Below are 18,189 nucleotides of genomic sequence, written 5' to 3'. Positions count from 1 at the left end.
TGTTCCTACTCCTAAGCTCCTTGGTTAAGCTCATTGGTCACAATCAAAAGGCCAGGTGTCATCACTATGTCTTTACCAAATAATAATGCAATGCAAAACTAAACTAACAGATGTTAAAAAAGCAACCACCATGTTCCACTGCCCGGACTGGATACCAAACAGAAGGAACTGAATATGGAAAACAGGCATACTTTAATCCACCGATTAACTCTCCTCATGTACCTCATAATTTACAAATAGCATTAGTCTATATTCCTGTTCTGGGATCGTTGTCGCACAATTTGTACACAAACAATGTTGAAGCACAAAATGTATGGGCAGACTAATGCACGTTAAACAGCGGTGTCATGGGCCATAATGTTGAAAATTTAATGATACAAACCAAATCATGGTCATCTTGTTATGTACAACTTTTAATCCTTTCACGTTTACTTATGAACAATACAATCAAAGCACTTGTGATGGAATCAATGATTTTCAAGATAATGCATTATAGCAAAAATGTTGCACCATGTCGTAAAACTTTGCATTAATGCTCTTCAGCAGAAAAATCGGGCTCTGCTGGCTTCTGCAATAACATCACTGGAAGTCTTTCCTGCAACCGAGCCTTGCGTGTTCCACTTCGCCGCAAAGTCCGTAAGACAATCGCTGCAAATCTTGAAGCATATAATGTGGCACCAAGGCTTGGTGAATTTGCACCACTACTTGCCATTGCAGCCTGCAGCCTTTGCTCTTCTTCATGTAAAGAATCCTCGAGTTTCTTTCTGGAGTACCTGCGCCAAGCTGCTTGTATGAAACAAGAAGCCCATGTCCTCCACTGCGGTGAATAGAATCTGAACGTATGCTGGAGCTGCTTGCTGTGGAGCCTCCGGAACTGTGATGCAACAAACTTCAAGTCATCAGCCATTAGAGCAAAAGCTTCAACCTCAGACAATGTCCTCACTGTCCTTGTTGAGCTGGGGAGGCTAGAGGATGAGTGAGGGTCCAGAGCCCAGGTGAGCAGCTCTTCTCCACAGAAGTCCCCAGCCTTGAGAATATCTGAATTAAAGAAACCAGTTCTTCCACCATTTGTGGTCATACTCTCTAGCTTTCCTCGCATGATGAAGAGCATCTCAGTCACTGGATCCCCTTCGCGAACAATGCAGCTGTCTTCAGTGTATAAAACTGGTTTCAAACGGTCACACATAGCATCCATAAGTTGAGCATCCATCTGTTCAAACATTGGAACCTAACAGGAGGACGAAAAGATGAATGAAAACTTCACCACTTTTTACATACAAGGCATGCTTTCAAAATGATCAAGTTTTGACTGGGGTGAAAGAGAAATGCTATATATCTGGATGCCCCTCATGAAGAATGCTGAATGGTCTTTATGGAAATCAAATCTTTCGGTGCAAGGTACATAATAAATGAGACAACTTTAACAGTTCATAGATTTTACACCATCGACTGCCTGGAGGAGTCTTCTGCAAGCTGATGCTTATTTCCTTTGGTGGGCAAGTAAATGCACATAAAGGGCTTTTATTTTCATTTTTTGTTGAAACTTGGTGTGTAAGTATCTATTATCACTTCCTTAAAAGGATTTTGTTTGGAATAAGATATTCAAACATGGTAATTAAAAAGCATGTGAATAGCGATGACGTAATTACCTGGGAACTTAGATATTGATTTTGTGATTGAAAATTTGATCAATGATCTACATTTTTCCTAGATAAGTTTGTAGTAGAAAGCAGAGTTTTACTTACAAGTGCCGGCTGTCCCAATGCTCAAAAGATAATGCTAGCAGTCACAACTCACAAAGCAACTTTCTGGTATGCAAATTGAGCTTCCTAAAAGCTGCAGGGTCAGTATTTTCCTGTCCGTTACAATGAAAAATTCTAGAAATATGAAGTTATTACTTTATCAAGGATAGGACATTGATATCAAGGGTATATGATGATTGTCTGATAGAATAATATATTTTATTTTGCAAATGATCTTTTGCTTGGCTGATGTAATGAGTCCATCAATCCTTTCTGATTTTAATATTGGGTATTAATTACTTATGGAGGATTCATGCATACTACTGGATTCATGCTACTAGTCATCCTCTTGCAGAGGATAAATGAGATAAGCCATATCTTTGCAAAATCCAGCTGGTAGGTGCTAGCTTTATTTTCCAGCTTGACCATAAACTGATAACATCATTGATTAGATTTCCCTGCATGTTTTCCTTCATTCCACTCTATAAAGTTTAGTTCTCTCTCCTTCATTGGAAAATTGATGAACAAACGAGATGTCTGCATTTTTAGGATGGATATTGCATAGGGTATGGTAGATGAACGTTGTACTACTGTTGAGGGTGGTGACCACCGATGACACACATCCTACAAACATCCACTCACTGCATCTTCCTTTCTCCCAATTTTGGGCCATTGTAGAAGCTAGGCCAGTCAATGGACAGGCCTAATTTAATTGTCAGGTCGGTTGTAGAGCTTGGCCTCACAAACACTATAGCATGGGTCCATTTAGGTTGACCATAAGCCGATTGTGGTGTTTGTGATTGGATTTGAATGGATCTAGACTCTTAGCCTCGCAAAGACGTCAGAGCTCGAGCAGAGGGAGTATATAAAGACCCATACGAGCGCATATTTAGTCCCACATTGGTTATTCGCTGAGGAGAACTTGGGTACCTATACAAAACTAAGGAACCTAAATAATATCTTCCGACTAGCCTTTATGGATGAGGTCCTAAGTTGTGACAAATGTAGCTATAACTAAGTCACATAGTTTTACCATTTACATACATATGCATGCATCAAAAACATAACAAAAGAACACAATGGTGAATAAAGTAAGCTGAGTGTGATATCTCCCACAAGATGAAGTTTGAACTACTGATGTACTGTGTGCATCTCTTTTGGGTATTAGAACTACCTAAGAAGCTGTTACAACAATAAATGGCATTGTTATAGGAAGCTGCAACTTGTCTTTGCTCCTTTAGTCTTGTTAGCAAGAAACAGAATAAAAATGAATTTAGAGCAAAACAGTGAACACACCCTAAATGTCATCAAATACTTATTATGATTCCTTGGCAGAAATGTGGAGAATTAATGAATCTCACCGGAACACTAAAATGCAGCATAGATATCAGTGAAAAATGACCTACCCTCACGAGAAGTGACAAACAGAGATGACGCTTTATATCCCTTCGAAGGTCTTTAGGAAGGTTCCGGAGAAGACTCTCTTCATCAACCCCTCTTGTTTCTTGCCATCTGTACTGCTCGTGACGATGTATTCGCTCTCTCAGGCTCTCTGGAAGCAAGCGGTGAGACATCCACTGCTCTGTATCTCTCCTTCTCACCCTCATTTCTTCTATCCGCACGGTGGTGGACTGTAAATACGTCTGTAACAGGGACAAGCAATTTACTTGGCTTGCAACCAGGATAAATCTTGGTATACCTTGTTCTTTTATCAACAGCAAATATATAATTGCACAGCAATATGATCTGTAAGATAGTAAATCTCTATTAATGACCATAGGATATTTATTGCTATTTGACATTTGATGACACGAAGACTCCTTACATGAGATTTTATCCTTGAATTTTGTGAGGTGACACTTAAGGTGGAAACAATGGCATTTATTTGAAAGGGAATTATGCTCATAACTAATAAGATGCAAACATAGTGATATAGGCCAATCAGCAGGAAAATATGTTTTACCTTCTTGTGGAGACAGAACCGAAAAGCATTTTTGGTTAAAAATCTAAGGTTATCTTACAAGTACAGCATAACATATATATGGGAAAAAGTCCATCTCATGATTGATAGAATAGATTGGTCAGCACAAGAGAGTTGCAGTGGACAAATATAGTTCAGGACTGTCAGCATTCCAGTTTAACTGTTTACGTATTCAGCCCTTCATTAAGAATTGCAGCAGCCAACAGTAGTCTGAATATACATTATTCATACTTATTGTGATAGTACATTATATAACCTGCATATTGCCGATGAGAAGTGCAAACAGAACTAAACCAGAGATGGAGACAAAAACTGCAAATAGGATCTCCCAGGTGTAAGTACTGGTTTGCAGATTTTGGCCAAGAGAACTGCAAAGAAACCCAAATGTTAGGTCCAATCATCCAAAAGTAAAGCAATGAAATACAAATTTCACTTAGGATAAAGTATAGGCATTCTGTAAACAGTAATATAGACAGAAACAATAAAATGAAATTTCATTTATAGCAGAAGTCAAGATGAGCCATCTAATTGAGAATCCAAGGTGTTAGATATAACATAAAATATTATAAATGCCTAGAATCCAAAAAATTTTATGTTCTAGAGGTTGATTGTTAGTGCATTGCATGATTAATATTAGGATAGTACCAATCAAACAATCCAAGTATGCACACTGGGCACTATCAATTATGAATTCATGCTATTGATCATAATCTTTACATCTAAGAGCTCATATGAACCAATATTAAATGGGCTGGATGCTACTAAACTACCAATAAAATCAAACCAAAATCAGTGAGTTTTGCCCTTAAATTATTCATTTTATTAATATCCATGGGTTAAAACACCTCTAGAACAATTGAGCTTCAGTTTTTTAAGGTACTTCATTGGACATAAGCTTGATTTGTCAACCTTACTTCTTCTCATGAAGCCTCACTAACAGAAAATTAAATGAATATTTTTGGACTTGGTTTACTTTTAGGTGGGGTGACATGATCAGTGGTAAATGTCTTTAAAGTTATTAAAGAGGGCAGCAAGCACTGAATAATTTTGTACATATATGTGTGTAAAGAACTATGATACTTCATGTAATTGGGATCTAAGATCCTTGTCATTAAAAATTGGTGAGACATGAGAAACAACTGTGCACACATGGATGTACACATGCATACCCACAAACATGCACACACACAAATGAAAAAATAGACAACTCATCAAATTTAGGGCTTCTTCATCTCAAAAAAGATCTGCTTTGCAGTGGTGATGTGGCTTAGTGTAATACTTGGCTACCTATTGTTGTGACTTATTTCAACAATTTTTTTCCTTTTTCATCAAAACTGACCATCCTTACATCCTCTCGACAAAGGGACAGATCTCCCTTCATGGAATTTCGAATCACTTCTAATGAAAGCATTGTTTCCACTTTTTTAAAATTAGGAATGGTCTGATATGGATTTTGGAATACTCAAGTTCATGTAATCTCCATATGCAAACGTCATGGTTCTGAACAGGTTCAGCAGTACAGTATAGCTTTTCAGGGAACTCATAGCAATTAAAGTAAAAAACTTCTAATTCAACACTAGGACATGATTCAGAGTGCACTTGTTCTTGGTTATTGTTCCCATGATAGAGCCTAAAGACACAAGTCACACAGCACAGGTTTCCTCATCATTCTTTCGATATTACTTTCTAATAGACTGCTCTGACTTGCAATCATCAATGTCGAACTGAAAGAGTATTGATAAAGTTGGTAATTTGTTTGGGATATTGGGATTAAATAACAGATTGAAATAAAAAGAAGAGGTACCTCTTAAATATTTCCTTGGCCAGACTAACCATGTGCTAAGCCTACCATCTTATGAATTTATTATTACGGAAGATGATGTTAAAACTGCATGCAAATTATTTCTTGAACTTGACCAACGAAAGTAGAATCAATAATTCAAGCAGAAAGATGGAAGAAGAAAAGGGTAATGACAATAAAATTCTTCTTTCACAATCTTCCTGAATTGTGGAATATACTTGCTTGCCTTGAGGCTTTTGTTGGTTATTAACCATGAAAATTTCTCCAGCATTGAGCATCTATCCAAGTATGAAATAGTGCTTGCAATGAAAATATGGATACAATGATATGGCATCTATAATTGGCTATAGTTGCCGTTTGTATCATGAAAGACAAACATGCCAGCTAGGCATATTTCAACATTCTCCAAGTTCATTAGGGAAACTTTTCTTGCAATGTCCACCTGATCATCAACAAGGGCACGGCTTGATTGCTTGGGATTGCATCCCTTAGCATTGGGTATTTGGTGGGAAAAAGAATACCATACTATTTAATACCATGAAGGAAATTCTATTTGCAAGTTAAATAGGATAATTACTCTTCTTTTTGGCTATCAGGTTTACTGGGATTTTCAAGGCACATCATCTATGAGAGCTCTGTTGCAAATTTGGTCAATTTCTAGGAACAACTAATAGCATTTTGTATTCTTTATTCCACAATTGTCCTTGTAACCTTGGTTTCATAATACCTTGTTATCCCCCAACATCATTTTCTTTGACAAAAGCAATTACAACACAACCTGGCTGGATATATCTGGAACTATGCAAGATATTACTCTCTTAAATGATTCAACCTCAAGCATTTATTAGGCTTACAAAACTGTCATCCTTGGAACTTACAGAGTAACCGCTGATAGCTTATCATTTTGAACAAACTCTATTATAAAAATGTTATTTTCATGCACTAGATGACACTGTTTTTACTGTTTGACAGATTAATAATTACATCAGCTATTTCAAAATAATAGTTCAGATTCTGATTGTGTTCTGACCAATCTTTTCCTGCCAAAAGAAAGAAAAAGTTTCACTTGGTTTTAAAAGAGGCTCAGACTTATCTTTCTGAACTTGTTATAAAAGCACTAGATGTTGCTTCCTAAAGACCCAATTGTGCATATTATGTGCAGATACTTTTTCACCCATAGGCATCTTTTAATCAAAGAAAGAGCTTTCAGTCTTTTAAACCTCAAGATACAAAGCACCCAAAAGAAGAGTTGAATTTGAACATGTCACTCTTATATCTGATTTCCTTAAATCTTCTTATGTAACTGCATCCCCAATAAACATCTCTTTGACTGCACAGAAGATTAAAAAAGAAATCACCACAAAGAAGCCACAGACAGCATGGGATACTTATTCTGTTTTGCTGCCGAAATGCAGTAGAGGTATTCTCCAATAACAGAACAACTTTCCTAAAGTTCTCCACTTTACATGTACTCTAGGAATGGCACAAAATAACAGTGAGACACAAACAAATATTATTGAAAGAAATCATTTCTCTGAAACTTGATAGCATTTACATATGCTTACAGACAACATCTAAGACAAGAAAACTTAAAGAATTCATGTTATCATTATGGTAATAAAACATACAGCCTGAAAGTAGATAAGTTTTTTGATAGAAAAGAAAGATGATATTTCAATGGACAAACCTCAGGGTTTGAAGTCCCCACCAAAAGCAATAAAACAACTTCTCCAAGAAGTTCCTTGACTGGACAATATTTTGAAGAGCTAATAGATATATTCCAAAGTCAAAGACATCTGAACTTGAATCATTTAAAGGGCAAGCTACCGACAAGAAATCATTATTTCCTTTATGTTCTCCACCACAGTACAAAGAGTCAGGAGTGCATTTATTTTTGCTACAGGCATGTCTCCAGCATGTGTCTTGTCGTTCAATAGCGAGTAAATACCACAATGCTCCAAATACCTATGGAAATCAAGGCAAATGAGTCCAAATGACAATCTTACTTAGTGTCAACAAGAATTAGGCAGCTCTATAGAAGTTGCTAGCTGCATTATGTGTCACAGATGGCTGATAACCAAGCAAAATTTTATTTGCACTGCTTACATCCATGTAGTGCATCATGGGCATTGTTGAGCATGATTGCCATCAGATTGCCAACTACTAGAAATACATATTTAGATTGAGTGGTACATCATGTATCAGTACTGACCATATCACTAAAGAGATCTTTTTATTCCTTTACTTTGAAGCAAATAAAAGATGATGATTATGAGAGTACCATATCATTGGGCTTACAGAAAGGAAAACTTGAAATCTTATTTCTTACCCAGTAAGGAAGAATTAGTTAGGTTCAGTAAGTTATAGGTGGTGCATGTGGAAGGATTGGCTAGATAAAGTTATTTTCTCTGCTTCACTTTCTTTTCTATAAAGAAGATTATGTGGCTTCCTTGAGATTGTATTTTCACTCGATCTTCTTAGCTCCATTTACACATGGAAAGCATTGTTAAAAATGATTGCCGTAGTGTATCAACAACTAGAAAATGCATTTACGATGATTATGTGCAAAACAATGTTTTAAACACTCCTGACCAATTTCTTTAGAGGAACAGATTTTTCTTTCTTTTTTCCTTAAGCATATGTTTTAAAAGAAATGAGATGTGAAGCAAGGTTTGCTGAACTGGACTAAATCGAGCAGTACACCCCAAACCAGCTTGCCAGGAATGGGGACAGAACTGCTTGTTGGCTCAGATGCAGGTCCAAATTGGCCCAAACTGGTTCCACCTGGTTCCAGGCAATATTGACCTGTATTTGGCAGTTTGCCTACATCCTGAGCCCAAGACAACAAAAAGGGTCCCCCAAAAGGATTTGACCATGGAGAGGGAGAGAGTGCTCTAGGAGAAGATTTGGCTCCATTCTAGCATAATTCAAACAACGAAGAGGTAGGATCTCACTTCTTCTTTATTTTTTTGTTTTTCATGTCAAAAATGACCAAAAATTAGAAAAATACGGGAAAATCATGCCAAATTTTATAGTTTTTACTCTAATCTACACATCAGGACAAAAAGTTTTTTCCCCTTCTTTTCAATTTTGCCATGGAATTTTCAAAGAAAAAGTTAAAAATTAAAAATGCTACTCAAGAACAGAAATATTAGCATGCTTAGGGGGATGTCTACACTTGGTGTTTAAGTTCGCCTGAACAAATGCCTAAAATTGAATGCGCATGAAAAATAACCCAGTAAAAAAAACTTCTCATTGGGTGAACACACACACACACACACATACATATATAAAGTACCCCCAATGGGTAACTACAATAACATAAACTAGAACTTGATTTTCAAACTTTTTAAATTTAATACGATTTTTTAATTGAAAATATTTTAAATTAATTATTAATCATGAAAAATTAGTAGTGCATGGAGATAATTGGGCTATATTTTCTAGAGCACCTAGCATATAGATTATCAAAATTAATTAGTGATTTATAATTAAAAATTTACTGAGTAAACAAAAAAAAAAAAAAGGTACTTCGTTGAATATGCTTTTCCACATGTAGCCCCTCTTAGCCCTAGAAGTTAAAAAGATAGCTTCAATTCAATGTTTATATCCTTGGTCACACCACCATCAGAAGTGGTCCCTATCATCAACCAGGTCTTATGCAATAAGAACATCTTCAATTGTCACTCTGAGTGTTCTCAAATAAGAGTTAAGATGCTAGAAGAACATATTCTGGGGAAACAATTAATATTAGTTGTGACCATTTACATCAAAAATAAAGGCTCTGACCTCATCCTACAATATCTTCACACTACTAAGAGAGCACAGATGTACTGTCTAATTTGCATAAGCTTTTAGTCCTCTATGGACCTAATCCTTAAGATTATTTCCAATTATTACTTTATGGTACTTTCTCCTAGATTCATCAATCATGGTTAGAAAAAAAAAAAAAAAGACGAAGTACAACTTCTACCATTATAGCAATCAGATATTATAACAAGTTAACAACTGTAAAGAGCTCAAACTAAATGTCAAGACTGGTGATGCATGCTACAAATTGCAAATTTAATGATCTCTTTTTTGGTCAGTAGTTTAATAATCTCTTTGAAAAATATCTCATAAAAACAACCAAATGTCATTTTCTTCAAATATTTAATGAAGCCTTGTTAGTGCCTCAACACATGTTCTCCTCTACCATAACTAACAACCACTCCAGGAAATTTGTTGCATCCTTTCTCCAACAAAAAATCTTTTGCAAGGCTTTTGCAAATGTCCTCAATTAACTAAAGAATAGACTTGACAATTATCTTCCTAGCTAAGGCCCAATTATTCCTCCAATCATCATTTGCCCAAACCCATTTTCACCTTCATCCATAACTTCATAATGTGACATCTGAGATTGATGACATAAGGGTGCAATTATCTACACTAGCCTACACCAGAGTTACATACTAACATATAGCCCAATGGTAGTCCCCTTGTCATTCTTGCCAAAGCCAATTCACAGAGGCGGTATCACCTCAGTTGCCAGAATCAGAAGCAGATGCAGGTGCACAGAATAGGATATTTTTGAAACACTTGGTAAGAAAGCGGTCAAGAAACAAATGCAGGTTCAAGATTCTGGAAAGATTCCAAAGTGGATGCATTACCCTAGGTAGAAGATTCCAGCTACCAAGGCAGCACAGGGATTCGATAGGACAGGACCTATAAGAGGAATAAAAAAGTATGATCTAATCACGGCACTTATTTAACATATGCATACAATATGATTTCTTCTTCTGGTTGGGGGTGTGGGGGTGTTCTTGCATGCAGTGCAACTTCCAACATATAGATTACATTATAGTTTATTCATGGACTGCAGAAGACTTAAAAAATATTCACAAGTTAAACAAGCAAAGTGGCACTAAGGCAGGAATTGGTATAAGTAGAGATGTATACTTTCAAAAAAAAAAAAGAAAAGAAAAAATAAAATTGTATTTGATAGAATTACAAAAGAAAAGCCAGGATATGTGGGCTTACATGACTTGCAAGCATATAAAGTAAAAGGTTAAAAGCAGCCCCAGCCCATGCTGTTTCAGTAATTATGCCAGCAGATCTTGTAACTTCAAGATACAAAGGTATGATCCTAACAAGTCTTGGCACATACTGGCATATAACAATAAACATCAAAACATTTTTCGCATTCAGGAGCGCTGAGCCTTGCAGTTTGGGTATTACAATCAAGACAACCACCTGAGCACAAAAAACATGTAATTAATAATCATTAGCACCTTTCAAGGAAACAAACAGTATTCGCACCACAGCAAGATGAGTAATCCTAACTAGATTATGACATTTTAAGTCAGGGGTGGTGGTGGTTGGGGGGATGTTGAAGTGAATATCTATAAGCAAATTATGAATGTAATACACAAAAAGAAACAAATGAGATCACATGGACCAAAAAAGAAGTTTGAGAATCACAACAGGAACCAGACCAGAAAGTAGAAAGGACAAGTAAAAACACAATATACACATCAATCTAATAAAAAGCTACATGCAAGCAATCGAAGCTCCAAATTATTCCAGCCCTATAAATCAAATAAGTAAGTTGGCAGAGATGGCACGATTTTGAGGGGAAAAGAATTGTAGACATTGCTCAAACATTTCGGCATTGTTTTTCTGGCAAGTGTCAGCTGGGACTCATAGAATGACAGAAAATCAATATCAAAAATAAGCTCCTCCATAAAGAGCCTAATATAATCACTTCACTGTATGCACCTAACCATTCTAAGTCATATCCTTCCATTCATTGCATCTGCTTTAAAATATTATAAGAAAGAACAAGATATTGCTTTCTCAATCTAATGACCTGCAACCATTATTCTTATTCTTAACAAAGCAGAGAGTAAAGATATTCTGCTTTGACTCTTTCTTCTTTCATAAATATGCCTAATTTTCAAAAATACAAGTTGCAGACTGTTGTAACCAAACTTAGTAAACAGAAGAACATAAAAAGAACTCTTTATAGGATGCTTACGAGGACTTCTACAAGAAGACGGAATTCTAAAGTCAATAACTCCTTCATGTATGATTCATACATAGAGGACTCCTATATGGTGAAAGATTATCATTCTGGAGTCCCCACACTTCAAAAGGTAATCCAACAATCAGGCAACTTCAACTCATTGTGAGTGGAGGGGGTGACAGATTCTCAACAGTTGCAGTTTGTACACAATATGGAAACTTAAAAGCGAAAGAAGCTAAATATGCACAGTCACAATTTGTTTCTCAAAAGATAACCCTTTGCTTCAGATTCATAAGTTAGGGAATATGCAGAAAAGGTAGACAGGATAACAAAAGCACTTTTTCATGGAAGACTGTGATCTTTGGATCAGTCTCTGAAGCATGGCATTAGCTATACCGGCTTCCTGAATAGATCCATTAATGCACAGAATATTAGTGGTTTGATAAACAGTTCGATGATGGAACTATGGAAGGGTAAATATCAGAATTTGATACAATCTTGGACTTCTTTAACAAACTTGATATTGCAAAGAAATAATCTGACCATTTGGCAATTGCTCTAGTTGGATTTCACTTTGTTTAATAAATGGGAATAGTTAACAGAGATTTACTTTTGAGGTGGTGGTCAAGGACTCAAGATAATAGTGGATCAAGAACAACAAAAGTTATAAGCTTTAATGCCATCCTACTTTTCTTTCAAACAAGGAAAGAAATTGATTGATAACCCAACAATTTAATCGTAGAAAACTATGGTTGCATACTAACTTTCATAGATTTAGTTCAGAATCAAACTAAGGACATTTAGGAGTCACTGAAGACACTAAATTGGATATTTACAAATTACTACTCAAGGGGGATTGTCATCTTATGGGTGGGAAATGTAGCATCTAGAAAAATTTCATCACATATTACTATTTTGAAGCCATTTGGAAGATCAATTTAGTTTCATAATGAAGGTTCAGATGTATGCCCAACAATATTTCAGTACAAATTATGCTATTTTAAAGCAATAAAAAGTTTAACTTAGAATCAACTAAGAGCTGCTTACAATGAAATCATGTGTCACAACTTATGCAAAATATTAGTCTTTAATCTCAAAATATGTTAACCACACACCCAAAAAAAAAAAAAAAGGTACAAATTAATCAGATAGTAACCCGTAACTAAAAAGATTGGTTGCAATATATAGGAATACATAGAATAATACAGCAGAGTAAGTCTAGTACCTGAGGAAGGGGAAGCACAGCAAGAATATCAATTAGGAAATATGATGATATGTATCGTTTGGCTATTGCTGATGGATCTTCCACCAAGACACCCCTTCCAAATACTCTAGATGAAGGAGCAATAAACCCAGTTCGAAATTGAAAAATGATGTGAAGTATATAGAAAATATCTGTGAAGAAACGCAAGACGCTTGCTGTGATTTCCAACTTTCTATCCAATTCAAGGCAATTGTCCTGATTGATTACTGGGATGTAAAAGAACAACGGGTCAACAGACACTGCAATTACACAGGATATGACAAATACTTTGTTCCACCTTTGAAGAAATGGTCCTTGAGGATCAAGAATTTTCTTTCTAGACTTTATTTCCTCTGTAGATGAATTACTTAAAGACAGAGAGTGAAAAATGTTTCTAACCCATTCAAATCCTCTCTGAAAAGTCTTTGTTAACGAACCAAATGTTATCTGTTTTGTTCCTGAAAAAATCTTCTCTGAACTCAGGGATTGCTCTGAATTCCAGTCCTGAAACCTGCATATAGATAAGTCAGCACAACAACAGGCCCACTGCAAGCTAGGAAAAACATATGGCAAAGACTGAATGAATGTAACCACCATCAATGCATAATTATAAGAAAAATTATATATGTGTTACATTATCTGCATGTAAGCATATCCAACAGCAGCATGGAATATGGAAAAGTAGAGTACCATAAAATTAATAAAGCTTCACAATTCTCACAAAGGTGAGATTGCTGTTTAATAAGCAAAAGAATATCATGGCTGAAATAAACTTTCTCCAGATTGCAAAATTGACGTCTGGTGGTCCACCAAAAAACAAAAGGGATTTGAATTCCAGAAATTTCAGTTTGCAAAATTGATGTCTAGTGGTCCATCAATATAGACCCTAATGTCTTCAATGCTAATTGGAGGAATAAATCTCTGTAGTCTGCTATTTATGCTCTAAACACTAGCAACAAGCAATAGACCAGTTATTTCCCCATTAGCAAATGTGGGGTAGCTTATTTCTTGTGTTAATCAGTAGATAGGGTATCGAAATCCACAAGATAGCTGGGAGATGCAAGAGATGGACATGCATTGACACTAGTTGTGAAAAAGACTAACCTCACAAATTTCTCTTCCCGATGATTCATTACTTCAGTTTTTTATTGCAACGCACTGCCTGGTACAAAGACCAATCTTTAGGTCTTCAAATATGACAATGCTCCGTATTGTGGATGTTGTCTGATTGTCATCAGCAATCGCTCATATCAACCTTTAGAAAGGACAATTGAAAATTAGCAATGTCATAGACTTGCAATCCAGAAATATATAAATGCTACAAGCTCAACAGGATAGAGAATGTCAACATGGCCTGTATAAAGATTAAGTGTTGTGAAATCAACATGTAATGAAGTATAATTTTTCAGCTCTATGGATATTCAGTTTGACGTAATTATGCAACACTTTAATAGGCACCAAATTATGCAACAATTTAATGCATGAGTGTTGATAAACGAAAAGGAAGGAGGCCAGTATGACAGCTATGAATTATACATACAGCATGCAAACCATCATAAGAGCATGACAAACATACCATGTGGAAGCAGATATGAATTCTTGAATATCTATAAGCAGGCGTTGGTAGACCCTTTTCTTCCACACTGGGATCAGCGATTCTGACTTTACAAATATGTAAATTACCATTTATTCACCACAAGTTCAACAAGAATGGCTATACTCATTTAAAAAGAAAACAAAATCCACTCAAAATTCTAGTTCAAACAACTCAAATGGGGCAACAAGTCATAGCAAGCCACTTGGTTTAGGACTGTGCATAAGAGTGGAAAAACATGTTAAATTTTCTTTCACGTCAATAGTATTATTTCTGCCATCATCCAGCATCTATAGAACATGTTACCCATATAAAGCTTATGCAATTTCAAGGACAAGTCTCCATTTGCAAAAAAAAAAAGGGTGGAGGGGGGTTCATTTGCAGGACACTTCTTGATCTAAAAAGTCTTGCACTGTATGAGTTGCCATGGTAGTCTCCATCATTTGCAAAGCTGTCTTTTTTTAACTTCTTTGATCAGATAAGTCAATTTTTTTTGTAATGCCTATGTTCTATTTGGGTAAGTTATCTGAGTCCAAACTTAAATAATTCTCTCTAGGTTCTTGTGGGAAATTTTGTCACAAGAAACTATTAGGTGACTTGACAGGCCCATAAGCTGAAAAGAATTTTCTGCTAAATCACAAGACAATAGAACTTTGACACAAAATGGTGCCATTATAATACCTAAATATGTAGGAATAGGAAACATTCTAATCACTGAGGGTGAAAGAACCAAAAAGCTGAAGATGTACAAATGATATCATGCTGTGTTCTATGTGACGCATTTGAAAGTTGGAGCAATTGCACACCAAGCATGAAGCATCAAAATCTTTGAATTTGGAAAGCACCCAGGCATCCAACATGCTAAGTGATCCAGAATTTTTTCAAAATTACATGTTTCATCTTTGTTATTAGACTAGGTAATCAACATAGCAGTCAACACATTAAAATTTAGCTCCTTTGGTTACCCATTTTCTCTCTCACACCGATCAGTTTTGGCAAAGCAATGGAAACTAAATAGATAATTCTTATCTTGGATACTATTTGCAAGTCACATGTTCATTTTGGAATTGCCTTCATAATTTTCGTTTTTTAGTGAGCTAGTCTCTTCAGTATTGTTATGTGTTTCCTATAATTCCTTGATTAATATGTTCTTGTTGAGTAAAGCTATGGAAGTTTAAAAGGAAGCCTAATCAATCAATGCTTTAGGATTTTGACCAGAATTGGAAAGAAGCCATGCCATCAAGCAATCAAAACCATCAGAAATTTAAAGGGCAATTCAAGTCTCCGTACTCATTCACCTGTTCATCAGAGTCCATGGATTATCTGCTGAAGCAGGTATTTTGCCAGTGAGTAGAGCTAGCCATAGCTCAGAGACAATTTAGGAAAAAAAAAATCTAGAGAACCATAAGGACGGAGTGAACTCTGAACATAATCAATAGAGTTCCCTTTTTTTTTTGTAGGTATCAATAGACTTCACTTAAACCTCAAAATCCCAACTTTGGACCAGATTTCCTTAAATCTTGCTCCAAATCCTCTTTGCTCCATCAAACCGGCACAACATAAAGAAATAATTTATTCGCATCACTGTTCATATACCTTAAGAATAACCAGTAAAATTGTAAAACAAACAGAACAAGAAAAATACAAAAAAGAAATCGAAAGATAGACCGAAAAAGGAAAAGGAAAAAGATCGAATCTTTTCTTGTAATGCCCAAGAAAAGATCCCAAAAAGGTCGTAGATCGGGAGACGAAACCCTAGTACGGAAACCAGATGAAAGGGGAGACGAATATACCTGCTAACCCTCGCCCATCGAGGGAGAGACCAAGAGCAAGAAGTCTCGCAATCGCTCGCCGAAATGGAGGCGTTTACTACTTGCTTCTCTTCTCTTCTATTTATCTACGACTTTTTGGCCGGTCGTTATGGTCCCGTGAAAGACGAAGTGAAGCTTCGCTGAAGCTTCTCGGGGCGTGAACTCCTCGTCGTAGAGGCTGGAGAACGGACAGATTGGAAAGTCCAACGATACTTATGCCTGAGATGGGGCCCACACACTCACCGCCGCAGCGCCGCCGTCCACCGCCGTCAACGCCCAGCCGAGAGAGGAGAGCCGCACAGCTGGTGGATCCCGGATATGTTATCCGCAGCGGGTTATCTTGGCGGACTTGGAACGATCAACTTGTGCCACGGTAGCAAAAACTGGGATATTATTTTTAGCTTGGTGGAATCAATCATTTGATGCTTGACTTTTGTGAAGCTATTCACCTACCATTGCTAGCGTCGGAAAGCCTGCGGCGTCTACCGGTCATAATAATCATTCTTTAACGTATATCATTTTTTTTTTTTTTTTTACTGCCGTTTTAATATATTGCCCATGGTTAATTGTAGTCGATCATGGTAATTCTCATGGCAAAGTACTGCATCCTGGAGTTACTTCACAATGTTAATAGTTCCATGATAAATTATTGGGTCCCTTGAAAGCAGCTGTCGGGGCCTTGGCCTATAGCCATTATTATAAAGTTATAAATGCTTGGGTCGTGGGTGAGCATTGCACTTAATTCAGATGCCGTGCACGGGATGGCAAATCACAGGAGAACTGAGACTTGATTGATCATTTCTGTAGCATGGAACCTATGCTGACTCTAGGCGTACTGAATGGAACTACTAAAGACTTGTGAGGAATGTTGGACTGAACTGTTCTATTGAGTCCGTGATTTAAGATTAATTGTTATTATAATTTATAAAAGCATGATGTTTGAATCATTGTCGTATAAGGAATTGAAAGTAGTACGTCATGGTTCATTCAAACTTGAATTTTAGGATAATGTTAGAATTGGGATTATCATTTTTTTCTAATTTAAAAGGAGGCTGGTAGGAGACACCAGCTTTTTTTGAAGAGATCATAACGTCATGGCTATGCTCTGCTTCAAAATCACTAACTTCTTATCTTGTTTTTTAATTTTTTTATTAAAGTGGAAGCTTCATCAGCCTCCAGAATGGGAAAAACAGCATGAAGAATGGAAAATAGCAACCATACATATTTAGAGTAATAAGAAGAGCTAACAAAAGGTGGAATATGAACATAAAAATGGAAATCAATATTAGTATCAGATCAAAACAACCAATTAGCCAGTTGAGATGTCCTCCCTTTAAATTTTAATATGAAATATCCCTATATTTTAAAAAGCATTCATGATAACATCTATGGCTAAATTTAGACATGGTGATAATAATATTTCTCACTTATAATATTGTTATAGCCCAAAACCTATTTCAGCCCGCAAAAGTCCAAAACGAAAAAAAAAAAAAAAAAAAAAAAAAAAAAAAAAAAAAAAAAAAAAAAAAAAAAAACAGAGTAAAACCGGGAAGGAGTCTTCTTCTCCGGTGAGACCCAGGCACTTTAGGAGTCCTAGGACCCCTCGAAATCCTAGGACCCTCTATAAGAAGGTCTCCCCTCTCCTTAGAATCGATCCATCGGCCTCTTTTCCCTCTCTTTCTCTCCGTTTTTTTCGAAATAGAGCCGCGGACACCACTTTGTTTTCGCCGTGACTGCTCTCCGACGAAGTCCCCGGAGGTCAAGGTAAGCTTCCCTCATTTTCCTCCCTTCCTTCCTCTTTCCCCCGTGCGTTTGTGCGCGGTGGCCGGCGACGAGCGCCGTCGATTTTTGATCGGGAAAAGACTCTGTTTTTGGGCCCATTTTTCGTGAATTTTCGGCGCCGGCGATCAAAATTGACTGCCGGCCATGTTTCCTCCGTGACCGGAGGAGTGGCCCCGTCGGTCGCCGGCCTCCATCGTGGCGGCCGCGGCCCGAACGGTCGATCAAGGCCGG

At 36.7% G+C, this 18,189-nt stretch overlaps 1 protein-coding gene across 5 annotated transcripts; it reads right to left on the bottom strand.

Moving 5' to 3' along the window:
- Nucleotides 1-326: 326 nt before the first annotated feature.
- Nucleotides 327-16,524, bottom strand: LOC105048202 (cyclic nucleotide-gated ion channel 1). Of its 5 annotated transcripts, none has more exons than XM_010927430.4 (9): nucleotides 16,159-16,524; nucleotides 14,348-14,433; nucleotides 13,876-14,026; nucleotides 12,754-13,282; nucleotides 10,544-10,756; nucleotides 7,212-7,489; nucleotides 3,980-4,091; nucleotides 3,149-3,385; nucleotides 327-1,228 (listed from the first exon to the last, which is right to left on the bottom strand). In XM_010927430.4, the coding sequence occupies exons 3-9, from the start codon at nucleotides 13,902-13,904 to the stop codon at nucleotides 530-532; spliced, it is 2,097 nt and encodes a 698-aa protein (XP_010925732.1). In that variant the 5' UTR covers nucleotides 13,905-14,026; nucleotides 14,348-14,433; nucleotides 16,159-16,524; the 3' UTR covers nucleotides 327-529. The 5 variants fall into 5 exon arrangements, with proteins under 5 accessions (XP_010925732.1, XP_029121327.1, XP_010925731.1 ...); XM_029265494.2 differs by having other exon boundaries at nucleotides 14,348-14,429; XM_010927429.4 differs by lacking the exon at nucleotides 14,348-14,433.
- Between the last annotated feature and the right edge of the window lie 1,665 nt (nucleotides 16,525-18,189).

The sequence above is a fragment of the Elaeis guineensis genome, chromosome 7 (genome assembly GCF_000442705.2).
Source record: "Elaeis guineensis isolate ETL-2024a chromosome 7, EG11, whole genome shotgun sequence".
Classification (NCBI taxonomy): Eukaryota; Viridiplantae; Streptophyta; class Magnoliopsida; order Arecales; family Arecaceae; genus Elaeis; species Elaeis guineensis.
Note: the sequence above shows the minus strand (reverse complement) of the source record. Positions and strands in the feature narration are given on the sequence as shown.